This window comes from Capra hircus, chromosome 10, assembly GCF_001704415.2.
Source record: "Capra hircus breed San Clemente chromosome 10, ASM170441v1, whole genome shotgun sequence".
NCBI classification, from domain to species: Eukaryota; Metazoa; Chordata; class Mammalia; order Artiodactyla; family Bovidae; genus Capra; species Capra hircus.
In genome coordinates, this window is record NC_030817.1 from 92,310,833 (window position 1) to 92,336,438 (window position 25,606).

The following is a 25,606-nucleotide window of genomic DNA, read 5'->3' on the forward strand; positions in this document are numbered from 1 at the left end:
CTCCCAAACAAAGACACACACATGGAGTTCTGATGGATTCTGTATTAGAAAATCCTTTGGGCTGCAAGTAGCAGGAATCACATAAACAGCAGTTTAACACATAAGGATTTGTTTTCTCACATAAAATGACTAGATTCAGCAATTAAATGATATCAGGACCGGATATCTGAAATATCTGTGTTTTCCTCATGATTGAAAGGTGGATGTTTTAACTCCAGTTGTTCCATCTACCTTCACTGAAGAAGTGGGAAAGGGCTAGTTCCCTGTATTTGTCCCTTTTACCAAGAAATCCAAAGCATTTCCATCAACTGCTACATGTTTCCAGTTATATCTAATTCACCACCACTAGCTGCAAGGAAGATTTAGAGAGTAGACCCTACATGGAAACAGATTAAGAAGAAAGGTTTGGAGAATGAGTGTTTGGTAAGCCAGCTAATAATGTCTACTGTAGATGCCCCTGACAATTTATAAATAGAGCAGAAAACAGTATGGGGAAGACTTTAAAGAATAATCAATTCACATGGTAAAAATTTAATATTGACTTCTTTCTCTCTCTCTCTTTAGTCACTAAGTCATGTCCAACTCTTACGACCCCATGGACTGTAGCTCGCCAGGCTCCTCTGTCCATGGGATTCTCCAGGCAACAATACTGGAGTGGGTTGCTGTTTTCTTCTTCACTTCTACTTCACCCTATACACAAATGTCAATTCTAGTGGAATGTGAGTATAAGTGTGAAAGATAAAACGTATATCTTCTGTAATAAAACATAGGATAATATCTTCATGATGTGTGCGGGCAAAGATTTCTTAGATATAATACAAAAAGCACTGACCCTCAGGGGAATAGTGTAGTCACTGGATGACTAAAATCTATATCTAAAATCAAGCACTTCTGTTCATCCAGCATACCATTCAGAGAATGAGAAGGGAAGCCATAGGGTTATGTTGTTGTCCCTGGACATTCTTAGACATGTCTTTTGGGAAACAAAAGTGAGCATTTGTACTAGCTCAATACTTGGCTGGAGGAGAAACATGGGCTTAGTGTAAATATGTGAATTGAAAGCTGTGGAAGTTTAAGGCTGACAATCAACTATGCCCCCTGCAGAAGTTTCTCTTGAAGGTACACCTGAGGTGTGTATTCTCAGGGTTGCCACACTGCATTTTTCAGGGTGGAAGGGGTCCTATGAAAACAAGCTGCCACCAGATAACCTTCTCTTGGAAAGGTGCCGTATCAAGGGGTCAGTATTGGTTTTTCCTGCTGGCAGGTTAGCCATTTAGCAGTACAAGTAGCCAAATCAGCCTTGACGAAAAGGAGCCCACGTATGAACATTTTACTAGTTATCTATGGATGTACAGTTAATTACCCCAAAAGTTAGTGGCTTAAACAGCATTTATTAGGGCTATGGGGTCTAATGTGTAGTTGCTGTAATGTTGTAATTTCATTTCATGAAACCGGATGACCAACTGGAGGGAGACACCCTGGAGAGGTTACCTAAAGAAGCACTGTTGATAAAAACATGGCCGGACTGTTGCTTTCATCAAAGTTAGAAATCTATGTCAGTCTCCTCTTTGACTTTTATTTAACTCAGCAAATACTTACGCTGCATCTACTTGCCATTAGGCATTAAGATGCATGCTGGAGAGACTAAGATGAACATGACGTGGTCGCTAATCTTGATGAGCTCGGAGTCAGTTGAGGGAGAATGACATGCAGAGATGGGGAGACTAAGTTCACAGCCCTGTAAGTGTGGGAAAACAACTTATACAAGGAAGTTGTCAGGGAAGCAGTAGCATTGTTTAATAAAATATCACCTCGGCCCTCCAAGATTATTAGTAATGGAGAAGTGCCACTCAGAGAGGAGATGGCTGGACTTTCCTCTTGCCCTGCCAGAGTCCTGAGTCCTGAGTATCTCTCAGATCTCTTCAGCCTTCAACCATGAATGTTGATAAACTGATCGTTTACAGAATCCCCTACAGATTTATTCCTATAGTTCACCTGAAGCCAGGCTGGAATCTTTAAACAGAACTCAAATAAGGTTTATGGATGGGACTTCCCCGACAGTCCAGTGGTGCACGTCCACTGTAGGGGGGAGGTTCGATCCCTGGTCATGGAACTAAGATCCCACATGCCATTTTGTGTGGCAAAAAAAAAAAAAGCTTATGGATAACAGAACAGAAGGGTGTCAAACAGTAAGAAATGCAGCTTGCATGGTTTCTATTCCAAATAGCATAGGGGATCTGCTTGCCTAGATCTTGCAGGCCTCCCATAGTAACAAGAAATAACCTTCCATTGGTCTGCTTCCTCAAAGTCCAGACCCAAAGGAGCAAGGCACAGAGAAAGATGTGCGTGTGTGTGTGTATGGGATTAGAGGGTGATGACGGGATGTTCCAGATTATCTTGGTAGCCCTCTTGTTGGAATGAGAAAGCTCCATGACATATTGTTAAATGGGGAAAAAAAGATTTTTAAAGCGGGAGTTATTCATTCAAGAAATATTTATTGAGTACCTATATGTGCCAGGCATTGCTGCATGCTGGGCTACAATGGTGGATAAGTCCAACATGGGTCCTTTTTATATGAAGGTAATAGTCAAGCAGGAATTCAGCATAATCTCATTAATTATAATGTATATTTTTATATTCATACAAGTGTATATCCTACTGTTTACTCAGTTTCCTATTTAGCACCTCCCAGATGACTTATTTATTTAACAAACACTTTGTATGGGGCTTAATTAAGTACCAGCCCTGTCCTAAGCATTTTATAAATATTAACTCATTTAGACTTTATAACAACATTATCAGGTAGGTATTATAATTGGGCTTTGCTCAGTGGTAAAGAATTCACCTGCAATGCAGGAGATGCGGGTTTGATTCCTGGGTCAGGGATATCCCCTGGAGAAGAGAATGGCAACCCGCTCCAGTATTCTTGCCTGAAAAATCCCATGGATAGAGGAGCCTAGCGGGCTACAGTCCACTGGGTTGCAAAAGAGTCGAACACGACTTAGTGGCTAAAATAACAACAACATTATTATTATCACCCATGTTTTACAGATGAAGAAACTGAGGCATAGAAAGGTTGGTAATTTGTCCAGGTTTTCACAGTTAGTAAGAAGTAGAGCTGGAAAGTGACTCTAGGCAGTTTGGCCCCAGAGTTCATGCTTTTAACCACTACTCTAAATTCCTGACACTGGGAAACATTCTGCCTATCCCCTATCTTTAGGCATGGGGCCAAACACCATGATCTTAACGCATAGCCTCAAGCATTCAATACAGACACATAGACACAGATGAAACACACACTGTGGGCCTGGGCAGTGCTGTGTGCTTAGTCGCTCAGTCATGTCCAGCTCTTTGAGACCCTTTGAACTGTAGGTTGCCAGGCTCCTCTGTCCATGGGATTTCCCAGGCAAGAATACTGAAGTGGGTTACTGTATTCTTCTCCAGGTGATCTTCCAGACCCAAGGATCAAACCAGCATCTCCTGTGTCTCCTGCATTGCAGGGAGATTCTTGACCTGCTGAGCCATTGGGGCAGGCCTGAGTGTAGGACTAGGTGTATACAGCAGCAGCAAAGGTCTTTTGGCTGGTATATTACATTTATTTATTACTGGTTCACACATACAAGATCATTAAAACAAAGGGGAAAAAAAGCAAATGGGTGGAGGCAGAGTTAGGGGTTTGGTGAGATAGTAGGTATTTACATCAAAAACCTAGGCTGAGGGAAAAGCTGCAAATCAGTGCAAAACTGAGGTCTGAGGTTCTGGAAACCATGGCAAAAAGCAAAGAATGAAGTGTTACAAAGTTTTTGTTGCCTGACTGAAGGAAGATCCTTGACAGTAGCAAGAACCCTAGCTTCACAATCTTTTGATGTGTAGGTTCTACTGTTATTGTTTCTTTGCCTTAAGGGGTTATCTAATAACTTTATATTAATAATCTACTGGATTTCCGATTGTAGCATTTTGCTGTGGTGAGTCCCTTGTTTGTTTGTTTTTTTCTGTTTTTTATTTTTCACTCCCCCCACCCCATATGTCATAGCTCTGCTGTGTCACTTGAAACTGTATTTCAGTATGCCAACCAGTACGATAACAATATTTATTGAATTTAACACCTGCTGTATACTGAACACAGGTGGAGGTTAGGAGAAGAAGATTTATAGAAGACAAGGTTTTTGTCTCTAAAGAGGCTTGTAATCCAATGAAGAGTTAAGTAAGCACATTCTCATGAACTCAAACATAGATTTTAAAAGAAAGATATCCCAAGTAAAAATGAATTTTGGGTGATTCCAAAGTATCCAAGGAGCATGAAATAGACAGAGGTCAGTCTTGCTAGGCTTTCTCCAGGAGGTGTTTTGTTTTTGTTTTTAATGTTTATTTATTTAGCTGTGCTAGGTCTTACTTGCCCTGTGTGAGAGCTTTCATTGCAGCACGTGGGATCTAGTTCCCCAACCAGGGATCAAACCTGTGCCCCCTGCTTTGGGAGCACAGTCTTAACCACTAGACCACCAGGGAAGTCCCCAGGAGGTGTGCTTTGATGTTGGATTTATACTGAAGTTCTTGAACTGTCAGGGTCTTGACCTGTCCATAGCTAGTCACAGAAGCCAGGAGGGAAGCAAGTGTAGGGAAGGGTAAAGACAGTGAGGTTTTTGAAGAAAGATACCAGGAAGCTAGAAAAGAAAGGAGCACTGCCCTGCGTTTCCTGGGACCCCATCAGCAAGAGGGTGGATGGAGCTCACTGGAGGCCTGCCTCCTTTTGTGCAATAGACAGGTATTTTGGAAATATAAAGCAATAGTAAAAAACTGTTGAGAATCTATTATGTGTCAACCTTCATAGCTACTCTGTAAGTGAAAGTCGATCAGTTGTGTCAGACTCTTTGCGACCCCATGGACTATACAGCATGGAATTCTCCAGGCCAGAATACTGGAGTGGGTGGCCTTTCCCTTCTCCAGGGGATCTTCCCAACCCAGGGATTGAACCCAGGTCTCCCGCATTGCAGGCGGATTCTTTACCATCTGAGCCACCAGGGAAGCCCCTACTCTGGAAGCGGACATTAATTTTTCTATTTTGCATACAAGGAAAAAAGCTCAGCAATGAGGTTTAGTGGCCTGCGTGTCCAGTGTCATCTAACCGTTAAAGGGTAAAAACCCCGAATGCCTGCGGGTTGATTTGACCACGAAGCCCAAGCTTTTTGTGTCGCACAAATTTTCTAAGTGGAATGTTTAAGATACACTTGAGGTGATGACTATTTATTAGGTGCATTTATCCACATAAATGCAGAGGTCTGGACTAGAGGTTAAGGATTCTCTTAACTATGTGAGTGATGGTGTTTTATTTCTTTAAACCTGCATTATTCTGCCCTATTTACATAAGATAATGACACCGAAAATATCTTCAATTTTTGGGTCACTCCGTCCGTTAAACAGATAATCTCGCAAAGAAGTCCCATGGCCAAAGCAGCCTATCCGGGGAGACCCTGAAGTTTCCCCAAAGCCCAGACTGCGGAGACGGGGGAAAGTGTTAACTTGTATCCATACTAAAAGGAGGCTTGTTCAGGAACTAAAAGAGGAGTGATTTGAGCTAGACGAGGGCAGGTTCCATGACCGGGGAACTGGGTGGAGGCAGGGCAGGGCGGTAAGCGGTGACCGGCCCCCGCCCCGCGACGCCCCCGGCCCCCGGCCCGCGGGTGCGTGGAGGCAGGGCGGTAAGCGGAGCCGGGGCCGCGGCGGGCTGTGCGCACGCGCGCGGGCCGCGCCGGCTACGCCGACAGGCCCGCCTCCTCCGCGCCGTCTCCCTCCACGGTTACCCCGGTTCTCAGCCCTTCCTTTCCGCGGCGCTCGAGGGACCATGGCCGATCCTCGCGTGAGGCAGATCAAGATCAAGACCGGCGTGGTGAAGCGGTAAGGAGCCGGAAGCGGCGCCGCGGCCGCTGCCTCCTCTCCCTCACCTCGCGGCGGCCCAAGGGGCCCGGCGAGGCGCAGGCCCGAGGCGGGCCCGTACTCCAGGCCTCACCCGGAGCGCCCCGGCCGGTGGGCCCGCGGCGGGGACGGAGGGGGCGCGCCGGTGCCCGAGTCCGCCGGCCTGGCCCCTCCGCTCCCCGCGCCCGCTCCTTCGGAAGCCCGGCGGGGGGAGCGGCGAGGGTCCCCGGGCCGCACCCCTCCCGCGCCCGCGGCCGAGAAGACGGAGGGGCGGCGGCCCGGCCCCTGCGGTCGTGCTCCGGGTCTCCGCGGAGAACCTGGCCGGAGGGGGCGCTTCCAGGCCTCTCCCTGCGCTCAGGTGGAGGCGCGAGCCCGTTCAGAAGTTTAGGAGGGCGTCCCGAGGCCGCCTTCATCCGAAGTGGGAGCTGGCGGGCGCCCTGTCATCCAACATGGCAGGCGGGACAGTCCCAAACTGGGCCGTGAGCTTCCAGCGCTCTCGACAAACTTGCGAGGCCTCGCTCTCCCCGGCCAGCGTCCCCGCGGCTCGCCCCAGAGCCTGTAGAGTGCTAAGAAAACATCCTGCGTAGGCCAGGCTGGTAATTCGCTGTTATTCCAACCGTGGTTAGACACTGGAGTGCTTGTGAGAACTTTATTGTTCAGACCCCGAAAGATCAAACTTCCAAGAGAAAAGATGAACAGCCTTCTGAAGAAGCAGGTTAATTTGGCAGCAAATCTGTCTAATCCTAGCTCTCTGGCTTCTTCCTTTTTGCACACCTTTCCTCCCTGTGTTGATATTTTTCACCAGAGGAATGACAAGGCAAAGGGGAGAATGGATTCACTTAGGAAGCTGTTGCCTCTGAGGCTTATTAGTAGAGCCTTACACTGCGCTCTCCTAGAAACTGTAGTTGTTAAGGCAGTAAGGAGACAGGATGAGTAGTAGTGAAGTGGACAGCTTTTCTGAAGTGAGACTGCTTGGGTTCCAATCTTGATTCTGCCATGTTATGTACTGTTGAAGACATTACATCTGCCTCAGTTGCCCCCTTTGTAAAATGGAGTACCAGCCTCATGTAGCTGTTGCAGCACCTGCTGTTCTGTTTAACAGTATGTAGAAACTACTAGTACATGTTAACTAATACTGTGATTTTTATTCCTGTTTATACACATGAGAAACTGAGCTTTGAAGTTGAAATAGAAAAAGTAAACTTGTTCGGGGGTCATTGCTGGTTAGTGGCCGACCAGGGAAAGAACTAAGGTTTCTAACCTACAGTCTTGTTTTAAATTGCAGTGCCCCACCCCAGGGGTATTTTTTTAATGTGTGATAATCGGAGGAGACTTGAGATGTGTAATTGAAAACATAATTTGCACTATTACTCACCCCAGAGTTCTGTTGTTCACTTTCGTTATGCTTACTTTGGTTATGTCATTTTTATAAATCTATTTGGCAAAATGATTTGCCAAATATATCCAAAAGGATATGAAGAAGAGTGCTTTAGACGGAAAGTCATGAGAAATAACTTCTTTTTATTGAGGTATAGTTGGTTTACAGTATTAATTTCAGGTATGTAACATAGAGATTCAGAATTTTATTATTTATTCTCCATTTAAAGTTGTTATATTGACTGCATCCTCTCTGCTGTCCATTCCCTTACCCAGCGGGTAGCCACTAGTTTGCTCTGTGAGTCAGTTCCTGATTTGCCATATTCATTGGTGTGTTTTATTTTTTAGGTTCCACATTTTATGATAACATACAGTATTTGTCTTTCTCTGTCTGACTGACTTCACTGATCGTAATGCCCTCCAGGTCCATGTATATTGTTGCAAATGGCAGAATTCCATTCTTTTTAATGGCTGAGTAGTAGTCTATGGTGTCTGTGTGTGACATTTTCTGTATCCATTCATCAGTTGATGGATACTCAGGTTGCTTCCATAGCTTTGCTTTTGTAAATAATGCTGCTGTGCACATTAGGGTGCATGTATCTTTTCAGATTTGGTGTTTTCATTTTCTTCAGTAAAATACCCAGGAGTAGAATTGCTGGAGCATATGGTGGTTCTATTTTTAGTTTTCTGAGGAACCTTGATACTGTTTAGCATAGTGGCTGCACCGACTTCCATTCCTGCCAACAGTGTGCAAGGATCCCCTTTCCCCCCATCCTCACCAACATGGGTTATTTTGGGAGACGCACTGATTTGGGACATCCCAGGTGGTGCAGTGGGAAAGAATCTGCTTGCCAGTGCAGGAGACGCAAGAGATGTGAGTTAAAACCCTCGGTAGGAAAAATTCCCTGGAGTAGAAAATGGCAACCCACTCCAGTATTTTTGCCTGGAAAATTCCATGGACAGAGGAGGCTGGCAGGCTACAGTCCCTGGAGTTGGAAAGAGAGGACATGACTAGGCACAACAACAACAAACACTTATTTGCATAATTAAGTTCCCAGGCTTTCAAAAATTCCTAAGTACGTATAGATTACTGCTCGGAAATAAAGTTTTGTTTTCATTTTATTTCAATAATAGAGCATTGCTGCTGCAAAATCGCTTCAGTCGTGTCCAACCCTGTGTGACTCCATAGACGGCAGCCCACCAGGCTCCCCCATCCCTGCGATTCTCCAGGCAAGAACACTAGAGTGGGTTGCCATTTCCTTCTCCAATGCATGAAAGTGAAAAGTGAAAGTGAAGTCACTCAGTCGTGTCAGACCCTCAGCGACCCCATGGAATGCAGCCCACCAGGCTCCTCCGCCCATGGGATTTTCCAGGCAAGAGTACTGGAGTGGGTCGCCGTTGCCTTCTCCTAATAGAGCATTATCAAAGTTTAATTTTAATTCTTTATACTTACATACATTTATCATTTTAATGAAATCCCTTCATAATTTTCTGTAATATCTCATATTATAAATTAATCAAATGCCTACTGTATATTTTTTCATGGCTGTTCTGTTGGCATTTTGGTTAGAGCTTGTCTGTATGTACTGAAATGAGATATGGTTAAAAACTCCCTAAAATTTGTATTTTAGCTTTTTATTAACCATATTTTGCCTTGGTAGATAATTCTCAACCTGTAAATATTGTTCGCTATTCTCTCTTCTGTTACTTTTTCCTGAAAATTGTTTTACTTTGACTCCTTTCAACATCTGCCTTAGTATGTTGTTTTTTAGAATTCTCCGTTTTACTTCAGCAAAGGAAAGAGGATAGATGAGGCATATGTGGCAATACATTAGTAATTGTTGGAGATGAATGGTCATTTGTCTTCATTATATTCTTCTCTATATAAGTTAAACATCTTTTATTATAAAAAGATGCATTTTTTATCCTCTGCAAATTTAGTTTCAGAGACTTCTCAGTTGGTTTCATGATTCAGACATGTTCTTGGTTTTATGAATTCCCATTCATAAAAGCATTGGTTTTAGAAAGCAGTCATCTAAAATTCAATTTCTGGTCTCAGCACCATTTTTCCGGTCAAGATGTTCATTTCCCATAGCCTCATTTATCTCCACAGGTAACAACTTTTATTTGGAAAAAAAGATTTATAAGTCATTCAAGCCCTGAATTCCTTCAGTTTTCTTTCCAGGAATTGAAAGCCACTTAGAGATATATTCTAGGTGTTAGTCCTAGAGTTCAGTTTGGGTAGGCTGTACTGGAAAATCACATGGATGGAGGAGCCTGGTAGGCTGCGGTCCATGGGGTCGCTAAGAGTTGGACACGACTGAGCGACTTCACTTTCACTTTTCACTTTCCTGCATTGGAGAAGGAAATGGCAACCCACTCCAGTATTCTTGCCTGGAGAATCCCAGGGACGGGGGAGCCTGGTGGGCTGCCGTCTATGGGGTCGCAAGGAGTCGAACACAACTGAAGCGACTTTGCAGCAGCAGCAGCAGTACTAGGGAGGGTGAATTCTTAGAGTTTAGTGTCTAATCAGATCTGCTAAAATTCTTCAGGTGATCTAGGAGTTCCCTGTAGTGGGCTTTAATTTAGAAAGAAATCTGGCCAGGCAGATGGAATGTTACTGGAGTATGGAAACAGGCAATAAATAGATGGTGGTATTTGGCAACAGAGATCAAACAGTGAGTGGAAAGATGCACTTTTCAGCATGTTGGCAAAACAGTGACTTCAGACTGTAAGGAAAGAAGCCTCAACAGTGCTCTAGTTGTAGAGAAACTTTGTTAACCTCACATTGTAACAAAGGCAAAGGATCTGATTTCCAGAAATAGATTTCAAGAGAAGAGGTTAGATTCCTAGAAACAAGAGAGTCCAGTTACTAGGAAAGGTTGTTAGTTAGACAGCATTGATTCTGACTTGGTGCTGAGTTTCTCACTCCTAGGACTTGTCAAATACCTCTTTCCCTGCAACATGATTGTTTTCTCAGGGATAATTCTGGCTGTGAACTATAGAGATATATGTGTACTCAGAGTGAGTAATCTAAGTTACTTCAAGAAGTAGCCAGTGTTCACATGTGATTCATTGTTAGTGGGTATTGGTTGGTAGGTTTGGCTCTGGCAGGCTCTTTTTAAAGATTTGAATCCATTCTCCAGATTGCTAGACCTGCTTATCTGTGACTGGGTCACAGTTAATCTGGCAGTCCTAGCAAGGATTACCAAATATGACTCCAAATTTCTTCTTTTCCAGTGCAGAACTGTACATCTTTTCTTCCCCTTCCCTTCCCCCTAGTGTCTCACTGGCATCAGTTGTAGGGTTTACTTGGAACTGAAGGGTTTCCAGGATGTGGAACCTACAGTGCTGAAGTTGGGAATGTCTCAAGCAAACCAGGATGGTTTGTATTAGTACTTACATATCTAGCAAACATAACACTGTTTTCTGTGTGCTGCGATTATTTGGAGACTATTTGATGATAGTACAACTGTGAATTAAATGTTGTACTTTACTTAAATTAAAATTTAAATGCACCCTGTAAACATGAAGGTTTGCCATAGTAGCCTTTTTTCTGTATTAAATTATTGGTGATTTAGAAAATAATTTTCTCTGAAGAAGATATGGCATTGCTTTTTTTCTTTTGGTTTAATTGAGATAGTTTTTTAAAATTAATTTTTGTTAGAATATAGTTGCTTCACCGTGTTGCGTGGTTTCTGCTGTACTGCAAAGTGAATCAGCTCTACATGTACCCCCTCTCTTGGGTTTCCTTCCCGTTTAGGTCACCACAGAGCACTGAGTAGAGTTCCCTGTGCTTATGGTGTGTTCTGGGTAGTCCTCTATTTTATGCGTAGTATCAATAGTGCATAGATGTCAATCCCAGTCTCCTGATTCTTCCCACCTCCCCTTTCCCCCTTGGTAGCCATGACTCATTATTAAGATTTTATAACTGAAGCTTATACCTCTTAATCTCCCTCACTAATTTCCCTCCCCCTATATGCCTCCCCTTGGGCAACCACCTGTTTATTCTGTGCTTGATTCTGTTTCTCTTTAGTTATATTTGTTCATTTGTTTTGTTTTTTAGATCCCACATATAAGTGAAATCATACAGTATTTGTTTTTTTCTGACTTATTTCACTTGGCTTAATACTCTCTAAGTCCGTCCATGTTGTCACAAATGGCAAGATTTCATTCTTCTCTATGGCTAATATTCCATTGTATGTGTGTATTGTATTTGTCAATCACATTTTCTTTATCCATTCTTCTGTTCATGGACTCAGTGGAAATGAGTTTGAGCAAACTCTAGGAGATAGTGGAGGAGAGAGGAAGCTGGCATGCTTTGGTCCATGGTGTCACAAAGAGTTGGACACAGCTTAGTGACTGGACAACAATAACAACAGCAGCAACAAATTCATGGGCACTTTGCAAATGCTGCAAAGAACATAGGAATGTATGTATCTTTTATATTAGTTTTTTTTTTTTATAAATACTCAGGAGTATTTATCTGATGAAAGAAATCAAAGAGGACACTAATAGATGGAGAATATACCATGTTCATGGATCGGAAGAATCATTATAGTGAAAATGAGTATACTACCCAAAGAATCTACAGATTCAATGCAATCCCTATCAAGCTACCAGCAGTATTTTTCACAGAGCTAGAACAAATAATTTGACAATATCTGTGGAAATACAAAAAACCTCAAATAGCCAAAGCAATCTTGAGAAAGAAGAATGGAACTGGAGGAATCAAGCTGCCTGACTTCAGGCTCTACTACAAAGCCACAGTCATCAAGACAGTATGGTACTGGCACAAAGACAGAAATATAGATCAGTGGAACAAAATAGAAAGCCCAGAGATAAATCCACACACCTGTGGACACCTTATCTTTGACAAAGGAGGCAAGAATATACAATGGATTAAAGACAATCTCTTCAACAAGTGGTGCTGGGAAAACTGGTCAACCACTTGTAAAAGAATGAAACTAGAACACTTTCTAACACTATACACAAAAATAAACTCACAATGGATTAAAGATCTAAATGTAAGATCAGAAACTATAAAACTCCTAGAGGAGAACATAGGCAAAACACTCTCTGACATAAATCACAGCAGGATCCTCTATGATCCACCTCCCAGAATACTGGAAATAAAAGCAAAAATAAACAAATGGGATCTAATTACAATTAAAAGCTTCTGCACAACAAAGGAAAATATAAGCAAGGTGAAAAGACAGCCTTCGGAATGGGAGAAAATAATAGCAAATGAAGCAACTGACAAACAGCTAATCTCAGAAATATACAAGCAACGTATGCAGCTCAATTCCAGAAAAATAAATGACCCAATCAAACAATGGGCCAAAGAACTAAATAGACATTTCTTCAAAGAAGACATACGGATGGCTAACAAACACATGAAAAGATGCTCAGCATCACTCATTATCAGAGAAATACAAATCAAGACCACAAGGAGGAACCATTTCACACCAGTCAGAATGGCTGCGATCCAGAAGTCTACAAGCAATAAATGCCAGAGAGGGTGTGGAGAAAAGGGAACCCTCTTATACTGTTGGTGGGAATGCAGACTAGTGCAGCCACTATGGAGAACAGTGTGGAGATTCTTTGAAAAACTGGAAATAGAACTGCCTTATGACCCAGCAATCTCACTGCTGGGCATACACACTGAGGAAACCAGAATTGAAAGAGACACGTGTACCCCAATGTTCATCGCAGCACTGTTTATAATAGCCAGGACATGGAAGCAACCTAGATGTCCATCAGCAGATGAATGGATAAGAAAGCTGTGGTACATATACACAATGGAGTATTACTCAGCCATCAAAAAGAATACATTTGAATCAGTTCTAATGAGGTAGGTGAAACTGGAGCTCATAATACAGAGTGAAGTAAGCCAGAAAGAAAAACACCAATACAGTATACTAACACATATATATGGAATTTAGAAAGATGGTAATGATAACCCTGTATGTGAGACAGCAAAAGAGACACAGATGTATAGAACAGACTTTTGGACTCTGTGGGAGAGGGAGAGGGTGTGATGATTTGGGAGAATGGCATTGAAACATGTATACTATCATGTAAGAAATGAATCGCCAGTCTAGGTTCGATACAGGACACAGGATGCTTGGGGCTGGTGCACTGGGATGACCCAGAGAGATGAGATGGGGTGGGAGGTGGGAGGGGGGTTCAAGATTGGGAACTCATGTACACCTGTGGTGGATTCATGTCAATGTATGGCAAAACCAATACAGTATTGTAAAGTAAAAAAATAAAAATACTCGAGTGGAATCACTGGATCATATGGTAGTTTCATTTTTAATTTTTTGAGGAATCCCATACTGTTTCCCATACTGGTTGCACCAATTTACATTTCCATCAGCAGTACACAAGGATTCCTTTTCTCCACATCCATTGTTTTCTTTTTTGATAATAGCCATTCTGACAGGTGTGAGAGATATCTCATTGTGGTTCCAACTTGCATTTCCCTGGTGATGAGTGGTGGTGGGCATCTATTCATGCCCTTGTTAGCCATCTGTGTGTCTCCTTTGGAAAAATGTCTATTCAGGTCTTCTACCCATTTTCCTTTTTTTAAGTCGGGTTTGTTTTTTTTTTTTAATTTTTATCTTGAGTTATGTGTGTCTTTTTGTATAGTTTGGTTATTAATCCTTTCTTTGTCAGAAATATGTTTTTAGATAGCTTCTATAGTTCAGTAGGTGACTTTTCCCTTTTGTTGGTAGTTTGCTTTGTTGTACAAAAGATATTTAGTTTGATTAGTCCCGTTTGTTTATTCTTGTTTTTATTTCCCTTGCCTGAGAAGACAGATCCAAAAAGATATTGTTAAGACTGATGTGAAAAAGTATAGTGCCTATTTTTTGTTTTAGAAGTTTTATGATTTCAGATACTACTTTTAAGTCTTATTTTTGTGTATGGTATGAGAAAGTAGTCCAATGTGATTCTCCTGCATATAGCTGTCCAGTTTTCTCAATACCATTTATTAAAGATACTCTTTGCCCCATTTTTCACTAAAGCAGAAGAAAAAATAGCATTTATGTTTTAAATGCTGATAAGTTATTTCAGCTAAATGACATGTTTACCATAAGTTTCCAAGTATGATTTCTGTTTATAAATAAGGGTGTTTTTTTAAAAAGCTGTGTTTATGGTAAATTCAAGAAATTCTTCTGCAAGACCATAATGTTTTCATTCATTTAACATAAAAGGTTATTTAATAACTTTAAGTCAACTTATTTTTCAGTAACGGTTGCTTAAAATGCCCATTGGTGAGTGAACTAATTGATTAAAAATGCTTTCTGAAACATATCTTTTTATAACCATTTTAGGTTGGTAATGGCTTAAAATCCAATGTGAACCAAGAATGTTAGGGCACTGGAAATAGCTCTGACATTGGCCCATAGTTTTTCTCTGATTAAATGAAAGTGACACCAGTAGATTAGAATGAGACTAGGACAATTCACACTGCAATTGTGTTAGTTTAACTTTAACAATCTTTTAACACTCTTGTTTAAATGTAGCTGACATACCATAATTACAAATCTACAAGCCTTGATTATAGAATTTTACATCATGAATCTGTGGGGAAATTGTATTGATTTTTTTTTTTTTATAAAGCAAGGACCTTTCCCAAACTGTTGCATCTTCCCAAGTTTGTTTATATCCATACCTGTAATAAACAACTAAGTATGATATACATATAGTTATATATATATACACACACACAGGCGCGCACACACATATGCTGTATGGCAGGCATTACAAGAGCACAGGAGGTAAGTGAAATTGCCGCATTGTTAAATACACATGTAATACTGACATACGTTGTGTGTGGGTATACGCTGTGACATATTTTATATTGACCCCAAAGTGAAAACTGGATGGCGCATGTACTTCATGAAAACTATGAGTGACTCGTATGTTACATGGAGATACAGTTTTCCGCCATTAGTTGTACTTGTCTGTTGGTTCCCCCTTTAGTTGTAATTGTGTAAACTTACCCCTTTTAAAGTAATTACGGCTAAAAGTAGGATGGACAACTATCTGGAGAGGCTTAGGACATAGCCTTGTAAATTTTTCTTGTAAGCTTCAGTACCTTTCTATATTTTAGTGTTTCCTCCTCTTCTTCCACATCATAGGCCTTTGATGTGAGTTAAAGTAAGTTCAGCCAAAATGGCCAACTTCCTACCTTGAAATTTAGCCAACTCTTTGGAATTTCTGTATTGTATCCAGTTCTCCAAAGTGGTGGTCAAAGTCATTGTCAAAATGGATTGCAGGTGGTCAGCTCTTCCCCACCTTCTGCCAGCTACTTGGCAAACACTGACTCTTAGGAGCTTACACAGCTGGCAACCAGATGTCTCTAAGCTGGAAAGGAAGAAAGCTCAGGCCCCTCATGACCATGGTTTTCGCAGCACAACCTGTATTGTTCTGCAAGTTGAATATGGAAATGAAAGATCCTTTGACTCCTGTGTGTGTGTGTGTAGATATGTTCTGTGTTTTCATTGCATTTCTTTGTTTGGTAGAAAATGTTTAAAATCTGTGGTAAGCCAGGTTGGAAATTTTTATTAAAAATAGTAATCCGGAAGTATTTAGAATATAAATGCTTAGATGTGTGGTCTTCCTATTCCAACTTTCCATTTCCGATAACACAACTAATAGAACAAAATTCCAGCTGTGATGCTGTTTAATGTTCCCAAATAGGGCTCGTTTTAAAATAACAATGACTGATCCAAAGATCACTTATTTAGCAGCCTCACTCAGAACCTCTGTCTTTGAAGCACTTGGTATGGTGTTGGCATCTAGTATATGTTCAGTAGAAGTCTTTCCAGTAGACAGATTCATGTCTTATTCTATAAGGATTTTAAAAAATAATTTTGTAAGCTTTTAAAAAAAGTACTTATTTGGCTGTGCTGGGTCTTAGTTGCATCATGTGGGAGTCTTTGGTCTTCACTGTGGCATGTGAACTCTTAGTTGCTGCATGTGGGATCTAGTTCCCTGACTGGGAGTTGAACCCTGGCCCCCAGCTTTGGGAGTGCAGAGTCTTAGTCACTGGACTACCAGAGAAGTCCTTTATAAGGATTTCTCGACCTGATCAGCAGTAGGGAGCTACTGAGTCAACTATGAGGCGACAGCATTGTAGTTACTATGTCACTGCTACAGCTGGAGCTATGGGGATGGATGCCCAGGCTTCACTTACTACGTTGGAGACCCTGAGCAAATTACTTAACCTTTAAAAGCCCAGTTTTCTTAGCTAGAAAATGGGTTAATGATAGTATCTTTCTTGTTCTGTTGTTTGGAAAATTTTAAGGTAATCATGTAAAGCACTTAACCCAAATGCCTGACGTTATGTTCAATGTATGTTAATATGTGTCCAGTATTTATTAACCACCGTCGTCATCATCATCATTCCGTAGATGTATAAACGGTCTAGTCTCTCCAGGAGAGACCCTGGAGCTTCAGTTCAGTAGCTCAGTTGCGTCCAACTCTTTTCAACCCCGTGGACTGCAGCACGCTGGGAGCTTACTCAAACTCATGTCCGTTGAGTTGGCGATGCCATCCAACCATCTCATCCTCTGTCATCCCCTTCTCCTCCTGTCTTCAGTCTTTCCCAGCATCAGGGTCTTTTCCAGTGAGTCAGTTCTTCCCATCAGGTGGCCAAAGTATTGGAGCTTCAGCTTCAGCATCAGTCCTTCCAATGAATATTCAGGACTGATTTCCTTTAGGATGGACTGGTTGGATCTCCTTGCTATCCAAGGGACTCTCACAAGTCTTCTCCAACGCCACAGTTGAAAAGCATGAATTTCATCTCTGCTTTTTGATATGCTGTCTAGGTTGGTCATAGCTTTTCTTCCAAGAAGCAAGTGTCTTTTAATTTCATGGCTGCAGTCACCATCTGCAGTGATTTTGGAGCCCCCCAAAATAAAGTCTCTCACTGGTTCCATTGTTTCTGCATCTATTTGTCAAGAAGTGATGGAACCGGACGCCATGATCTTCGTTTTATGAATGTTGATTTTAAGCCAGCTTTGTCATTCTCCTCTTTCGCTTTCATCAAGAGGCTCTTTAGTTCTTCTTCACTTTCTGCCATAAGGATAGTGTTATCTGCATATCTGGGTTTATTGATATTTCCCCCGGCAATCTTGATTCCAGCTTGTGCTTCATCCAGTCTGCATTTCACATAATGTACTCTGCAGATAAGTTAATAAGCAGGGTGACACTATACAGTCTTGATGTACTCCTTTCCCAGTTTGGAACCAGTCCATTGTTCCATGTCTGGTTCTGTTTCTTCTTGACCTGTATACAGATTTCTCAGGAGGCAGGTAAGGTGATCTAATATTCCCATCTATTGAAGAATTTCCCACATTTTTTGTGGCCCACACAGTCAGAGGCTTGGCCATAGTCAATGAATGGCCAAGTTTTTTTGGAACTCTCTTGCTTTTTCTATGATCCAGTGGATGTTGGCAATTTGGTCTCTGGTTCCTCTGCCTTTTCTAAATCCATCTTGAAAATCTGAGCCTGGCTTGGAGAATTTTGAGCATTACTTTGCTAGCATGTGCTGCTGCTGCTGCTAAGTCGCTTCAGTTGTGTCCAACTCTGTGCGACCCCATAGACGGCAGCCCACCAGGCTCCACTGTCCCTGGGATTCTCCAGGCAAGAACACTGAAATGAGTTGCCATTTCCTTCTCTAATGCATGAAAGTGAAAAGTGAAAGTGAAGTTGCTCAGTCGTGTCTGACTCTTCGCGACCCCATGGACTGCAGCCTACCAGGCTCCTCTGTCCATGGGAGTTTCCAGGCAAGAACTGGAGTGCTTTTTGGGTGCCATTGCCTCTCCATGCTAGCATGTGAGATGAGTGCAGTTGTGCGGTAGTGCAGAATGAGTGCATTTTGCCTTTTGTGTATGTACAATGTCATGAACCTCCGTCTTTAGAACTTGGAACATAGGATTCCGTCCCTGAAACATGATTTCTTTTAAACATTTTTTGGCTGTGCCACAAGGCATATGGAATCTCAGGTCCCTGATTAGGGATCAAACCTGTGTCCCCTGCATTGGAAGCCCAGAGTCTTAACCACTGGACCACCAAGGAAATCCCATGCTTTCTTTTAAATTGTGGAAAAAAAAAACAAAAAACAAAAACCACTTAGCTGTTTGTCATTTTCACTGATTGGCTCTAGAGAGAGAAGGGAGGAACATGAAACTTGTGTTTTGAATTAATCTCCAGGAGTTGGTAGTGGCTGTTTTTCTTTAAATTGCTGAGGTGTTGATTCCCTGCTTTGAAGCCCCAGGAAAATATCTCTGTTTATATCAGTGACCGCATATTTTTTAACACCTTAAAAAAATACTGTATCAACTTCATTACTATAATGTGTCAAAGCCAGTTTCCCTCTTATTGCACTTCCATACAGTTTATCTCAGGGAAGAGTAATCAAGTGAGTAGTAAGTTTTTAAGAGTCCTTATTCTGAAATCTATAAATGATTCACCACAACTGTCAGAAGATGTCCCTGTAATTCTAATGCTAGATTATAGCTATTTTCAAACCCTCCTTGATATTTTTTAAACTAAGTTCCCTATTTGTTGTTGATATTCTTTTACCTGTGCTAAAGAAATATTTTACAGAGCCTTATGTACGCACGTATGGTTTATTTGTCTCCAAACAAGTAGGCGTCTACTTTTTCACTAAATAATCCTCAGCTTCTGAACCGTACTAAAATGATATGCTTTTAATGTGCACCCATTGCCTGTACTCTGTGAAGCTTTTGAAGACCTGTAAGTTTACTGAAGTGTAAGTCATCTTAAGTTACTGGTACAGTGCTTTTCATTTCAAACCTAGGATGTTAAGTTCTAAGGTCTCTGTACTACGTAAGATTTACAAAAATTTTCTTAAGGCCAAGTAGTTCTTTTCATCTTTTTATGGACCAGAGGGATGGTATATAATACATTGCTTATACTAAAACAGGCGTTTAATGCCTATTTGCAAATTGACCCAAGGAATGGGGAAAACCAGAAAAGAAGTCAGTTACATGAGGGGGAACACCTCACATAATTGAAGTTTGCTTTTATAACTAAAAGTGAGAGACTGAAAAGAGAGAGGTTGCTGAATACTCCGGCTGCACTTCAGAAGAGCAGTAGAATGGCTGCGGGTAGTCACGATCTTCACCTAAAGACTTTTGTCAGGATAGTGTTTTTGTTAGAGAAATGAAAGATAAAATATGTTTATATCAAGGATTTCTTTAAAAGTTAACAGCTTTGAAGGATTTTTTTTAATGTAGTTTAGATTGGAGGATAATTGCTTTGCAGTGGTGTGTGGGCTGCTGTGCAACATGAATCAGCCGTAAGTGTGCATACATCCCCTTCCTCTTGAGCCTCCCTCCCACCCTCACCCAGGACTGTTTTCAACTAGAAAGAAAGTCTGTTGTTGAAACGTTTTAAATTATTAGTAAGTTTAATCTAAAAAAGGTTTTGTAGTTTACCTAGAGCTAACCAGAGCATCCTCTCCTTTTGATTCTAATTTACTAAAATTGTGTCTGTGTGTGTGTGGAGTAACTGCCTATTGTTAAGTTACTTACATAAATAGACTCATCTATACCAGGATTTTTTTTCTGAAACCTAAGAAAAATAGTAAGGATATAGGTAAATTGAAATATGGGCAGTAGGTGATGTTTCAGGGAAACTTAATATAGCAAAGTTTGGGGCCCAGTCCTTAAGGAATTTTTGTTCTGTTAAACTTTATAGTGTATGTATATCTAAACATTTATTCTTAGAATTGCAGGTATCTCATATCTCGTTACATAAATCCCAAGTCTTCAGCTTTCTCCTGAGCTTTAAACTCATTTTAAATTATTAAATTTATGCCCTTATTTTAGTATCCTCTGGTTTCAAACTTTATCTGACACCAAACTAATTATTTTCTCAAATGTGATCCTCTTCATCTATTTTATGAAGGAAAAAAGTTATTTCATGTATGAGAAAAATCCAGAGAAAGCATAATAAACCTGAAATGAAACAATATAGTTACACCTGCAGTGCCCGTTCTGAATTTGTTCCTTTTCTTCTTTGCCTTTAAGTAATTATTATTCTGAATTTGATCTTTATCTTCCACACATTTGTTTTTTTGGTTGTGGTGCGCGTCATGTGGAATCTTTCCTATCTTGGTGCACGTCATGGTTTCCCAGGATTGAAACCATGCCCTGTGCAGGGGCAGCTCCGAGTTTTAACCACCAGACCACCAGGAAAGTCCTTCCACACATATTTTTAAACTTTTAGTTTATATGTAGATATACATGAACCATATTAAAGTATTGTTCTGCACACTTAACTACCTTATGTAACATAAAATATATCTGGAAAGATACATAGGAAACTGGTCATGTTGGTTGTCCCTGGGAGAGAAGCTGTATAACTGAGGACAGGGGTGGGAGGAAATTCTTATAATTTTGAATCATGTATTACCTATAAACATATAGATTCATTTAAAAATTATGAGTAGTGTCATATTGTGGGAATCTTTCTGTAACCTAGTTTTTGTGCATATTACTGTTCTTGAGATTTATTCATGTTGAAACTGCCAGCTCTAATTCATTCTCTTGTGTGAATTTGCTAGTTTTTTTTTTTTTTTTCCATTCTTGTGTTGGTAAATATTTAGTTTTAACTTTTTCCAGTTTTACAAATGATGCTACAAGGTACTTTGTTAAATATGGCTTTTAGTGCAAATATGTAATAGTTAGTGTGGGGCAGAATTTTATAAGGAATGGACCCTGAATGGATTACAGGTATATGAGAGTGTATCTGTCCTTAATCTTCATGATGGCCAAGTATGGCCAAGAAGAGCCATGGACTGTATGGGGGAAGAACTTTCAGACAAAATGAACAGTTAATACAAAGGCTTGGGAAATAATGATTGGCCTGTTGGGGACGAACATCCAAGTGATAAAGGGGAGGAAGGGCAGGAGACACTTTCAGGAGTAGAAGGGAGAGGGTATAGATCCTATAGGGCCTACCTATCATGTGAGGATTTGGGCTCAGGTCTCAGGAGATGCCACCACCTCTGCAGAAGTTTCTTGGCTGTCCCCTTCCTCTATTTTCTTAAAGAACTATGTGTAAGAGCCCCCTCTTATCTGTGGGGGCTGTGTTCTTTGGTTGGAGTTGGATGGGGGGTGTGGAAGAAAGGGAAGGGGGCAAGGACCAATGGATGTGCCTTACCTTGATCCCAACCGCTTGTTCTCACAGGCTCTCTGCCTTCTAGCCCCTCAGTGGAAGAGTCACCACTTCTTTTAGGAGGATTCGTGGAATCCATTCCGAGTGTTTTTCCTTTCTAGAAGCAGAGCTATATATGGTATACATAATATCCTGTAGAAAATGTTGCATACATGAACTTAATAGTGTTAAATAGCCTTTTGTGGGACAGTTTATGAAGCTTAACAGCCAAGTATGTATAGCTTTTTTCCCATGCTTACTGAGATCCTAGAAACTTGACTACAAATAACACTTTTGCAGTGTAATTGAGTCCCTAATTGGAGAATGCTTGAATTATATTGTGTTAACTTGGTTTCATGTTTAAATTTTTTCTGCCTCTTGCTTTCATGGGACATTATCAGCCATTAATGTATCTCTTCGTGATCCTGCTTCTAGTACTTTGTACTTAGGTCTGTTTATATTTTTCTCTGTCTTTTTGCTACTGCTAACATGTTTTAGGGGAGCTTAGACTGTTTCATTTATTTCTGAGTAGTGAAGTGAAAATAGAAATTGTCAGAAGTCTTGCCTTTTATTGGGCTTCCCTTGTGGTTCAGACGGTAAAGCGTCTGCCTACAGTGCGGGAGACCCGGGTTTGATCCTGGGTTGGGAAGTTCCCCTGGAGAAGGAAATGGCAACCCACTCCAGTATTCTTGCCTGGAAAATCCCATGGACAGAGGAGCCCTGTAGGCTATAGTCCATGGGGTCGCAAAGAGTCGAACATGACTGAGCCACTTCACTTCACTTGCCTTTTATCATTGCTTTATTTGAACTAGACTCTCTCTGCTGCTGCTCCTGCTAAGTTGCATCAGTTGTGTCTGACTCTGTGTGACCCCACAGACAGCAGCCCACCAGGCTCCCCTGTCCCTGGGATTCTCTCTAGCTATCATAATATTTTACATTCATCTCGTCTAGGATATAAGCTCCATGAAGGCAGGGATATATTCCCCAGAGGCCTGACACAAAAAAAGACTCTTGGTAAATATAAAATGAATGAATTTACTCAGTGACATTTTAAGTTCCTTGAAAACAGAAACAGTATCTCATTCTTCATCTCTCTTTAATATATTTAAACAGTCTTTTGAACTATTTTCAGTGTAGACATGGCACAGAATTCCAAAGGTACTTAAAGATAGATGCACCGTGAAATATAAGTCTGTCACCCCTATCCGTTAGGCACCCAGTTTTTCCCTCTTGGAGCCAATATTACTACTCGTTTGTGTGTGTGTGTATCCTTCTAGGGATATTCAGTACCTGCATAAGTATTTACATTCATGTCTTTAAAAACAAATGATAGTTGTTGGGCTCCGCTCTGCAGGCCTGCAAAGCCTATACTTGCCCAGTTTCAAGGCCAAAGAAAGAGACTGGAGTCAGCAACAAAGAATCAGTGGTTTATTGGATAGAGGGAACCTTACATGTCTGAAGCAAGACCCTGGAGCGATACCTCACCACATGTGGCAGATGGCAGGCAGGCTGCGGTGGCAGTTTTCGTGAGGAGTGAGCGGGGTCTGGCAGTTATAGGGGGAACTGATGTCAGGCTGGCTCATCAGTTACCAGGGAAACTGGCAGAGATGCATGCTCTTCACTGCCTCTTTGATAAGAACAGTCACTAGCTGGGGCCTTAGGCAACTAGATAGGAAGATCACTCCTGTGGGCAGCGTATAGATGAAGCAGGCGCTAGCTGAGCATAGCATGGTATGTAGAGGGCAAGAGAACAGCCATCTTGAGTGGCTTGACCATACAGTAGTCCTCTCTGTAGACCCTGTTTTTTAGCGTGTTCTGTATGGACATACCACAGTTTTTAAAAACCAAGTTTTCTATTTTTCCCTGGTATCCCAGATGGTAAAGAATCTGCCTGCAGTGCTGGAGACCCAGGTTCGATGCTTGGGTCAGGAAGATCCCCTGGAGAAGAGAATGGCAGCCCAATCCAGTATTCTTGCCTGGGAAATCCCATGGACAGAGGAACCTGGTGGGCTACAGTCCATGGGGTCGCAGAAATGGACACAACTGAGCCAAACTAACACTTTATTTCGCTTTTCTATTGATCAGCTTCTATATTGTTTCCAGTATTTTATTGTGAAAAATACCTCAGTGAGTTTTCTTGTATGTGTGTAGTTTTATAAACGTGCAGATGTATCTGTAGAATAAATTTGTACAAGTGGAACTGTTGGTGTAGGGAAGGAGAAACTTTTTTCTGTATGCTCCTAAACACTCTAGCTGGGACCCTGTATAAATTACACAAAAGACAGATTAACAAGGAAAAAAAAATTATTAACACAAAAACAGAGAAATATTCAATGATGAGTAACTCAAAAGGATAGTTAGAACTTAGCCTTTTATAGCATCTTAACAAAAGAACAATAAATTTGTGGAGAAAAGATAACACAAGGGAAAGGAGCTTTGAGTTTCTAGCAGGTTATGAGAAGGTAGATATTGGGGAGATAACTACTGAATGGTAAGGGCTAGTCAGTAAAGTTTGTTGTGTGGATTCCTCTGGTTCTTCTCTGTGCTGGTAAGGGTCTAGAGTGGTTAATCTGGTGGTTAACTTCTGTCTTGTGGTAGAGAAGAGAGGGGAGACACCATTGCAAATTTATGTTCCGCTTTTAGGTAAGTGGGAGAGGGCAGACGACGCTTCTTGTATCTGCTTTTTCTCAGTTGCCTTCAGCTCAGTTATCCTTATGTTAAAGGGACCTATTTTGGGGCGGCATCTTCTGCTGCCGTTCACTGGCTCAGGTGGCTCATGTGTTTTAAATTTTGAGAGATACTGGCAAGTTGCCCTCCAGAGAGTTCTATCTATTTGTAATTCCACTGATGATTCAATACAGTGGTTTGTTAATATGCAGTTTAATATTCTTTTGGTATGGAAAGAATTCAACTGTTGGGGAGGAAAAATTTTCCTCTACCCTTCAAAGATTCTTTCAGCTGGTCTAATAATTAAATTGACATGAGACAAATTAACAAGAGAAAATCCAATTTAACTTGGTATGTACAGGAACCCCACATACCTGAGCATTTCAAAGACAGAATGGAAAAATGAGGTAAGCATGTCAGTCCGAGCTAAGGAATGGAAAGGGGCCAGGGCCTTCAAAGGAGAAGGGGATAGTTCATAGAACAATAATAAGAACAGATGTTTGGTAATTAGTTGTTTGCCCTGCCATATAGATGGGTCACTCAGATAAAATATATTTTTGCTAATAATTCAGATTCTGGGAAAGACCCCCAATTTAAATTCTCCTTGGTAGTTAAGGGAGGGGCAGAAGTTTCTCTTGATCCACAGGGTCTTCATTGCCTTTTAGCGCAAAACAATCCACTTGTCAAAGTGGCACATTTTAGGGAGGCTCATTCTGAACCCCTTCAGTCCCACCTTTGAAACTTCTCTGAGAAGTCTTACAGTCCAGAAGCTGAGTTGGTAGGTTACTTTACCTCACTCAGTCTCTTAGTCCTGACAATAAGTCGGTTCAGTTAAACAATTGTGTCTCATTTCAGGGCCTGGAGAAGGGCACGGCAACCCACTCCAATATTCTTGCCTGGAAAATCCCATGGACAGAGGAGCCTTGCAGGTTACAGTCCGTGGAGTCGCAGAGTTGGACATACTAAGTGACTAACACTTTGACTTTTCAAAGTCAGTCTTAGGTCCTTAAATCTGTTTGGTCACTATTTGAGTCAGTCTAGGGACGTTCTTAAACGTGACATTCCAGCCAAAACCTTGGCAATATGACCAGTGTTTCCAATTATATCCTGTTATAAGTAGATCAGATTCCTTTTGAATTTATGCAGATAAGTATACTGCTATGAAAATAAGAATATTCAGAGTTTCCAAATTCTGGAAGGATCAGATAGGGAGAAAGAAATAAATGATTCAGTTTTCTTACAAAGGTATAATTTACCAAATTGCTGTAAGTCATAGTGAGCTTAAGAGGAAAGGTTTTTTTATATCTGGAAAACAAAATGTTAGAGAACCATCATGAGAAGTCATAAAGATTATGCTCATCCTTATTAGTTCTTTTAATCTCCTGTAATTAATTGTTGTTGATCTTCATCTTAGGTTAGCAGCTTTATAAATCAGTTTTTCATTAAAGTT

General features: G+C 41.2%; 1 protein-coding gene across 1 annotated transcript in view; it reads left to right on the forward strand.

Annotated features, from left to right (window-relative positions):
- The window catches only part of TBCA (tubulin folding cofactor A), an 84,915-nt gene continuing 65,042 nt past the window's right edge, over positions 5,734–25,606 (forward strand). Inside the window, exon 1 of the mRNA XM_018053687.1 lies at positions 5,734–5,892. Coding sequence (XP_017909176.1) covers positions 5,840–5,892 — 53 coding nt within the window. The 5' untranslated portion in view covers positions 5,734–5,839. The remainder of the gene's footprint in view (positions 5,893–25,606) is intronic.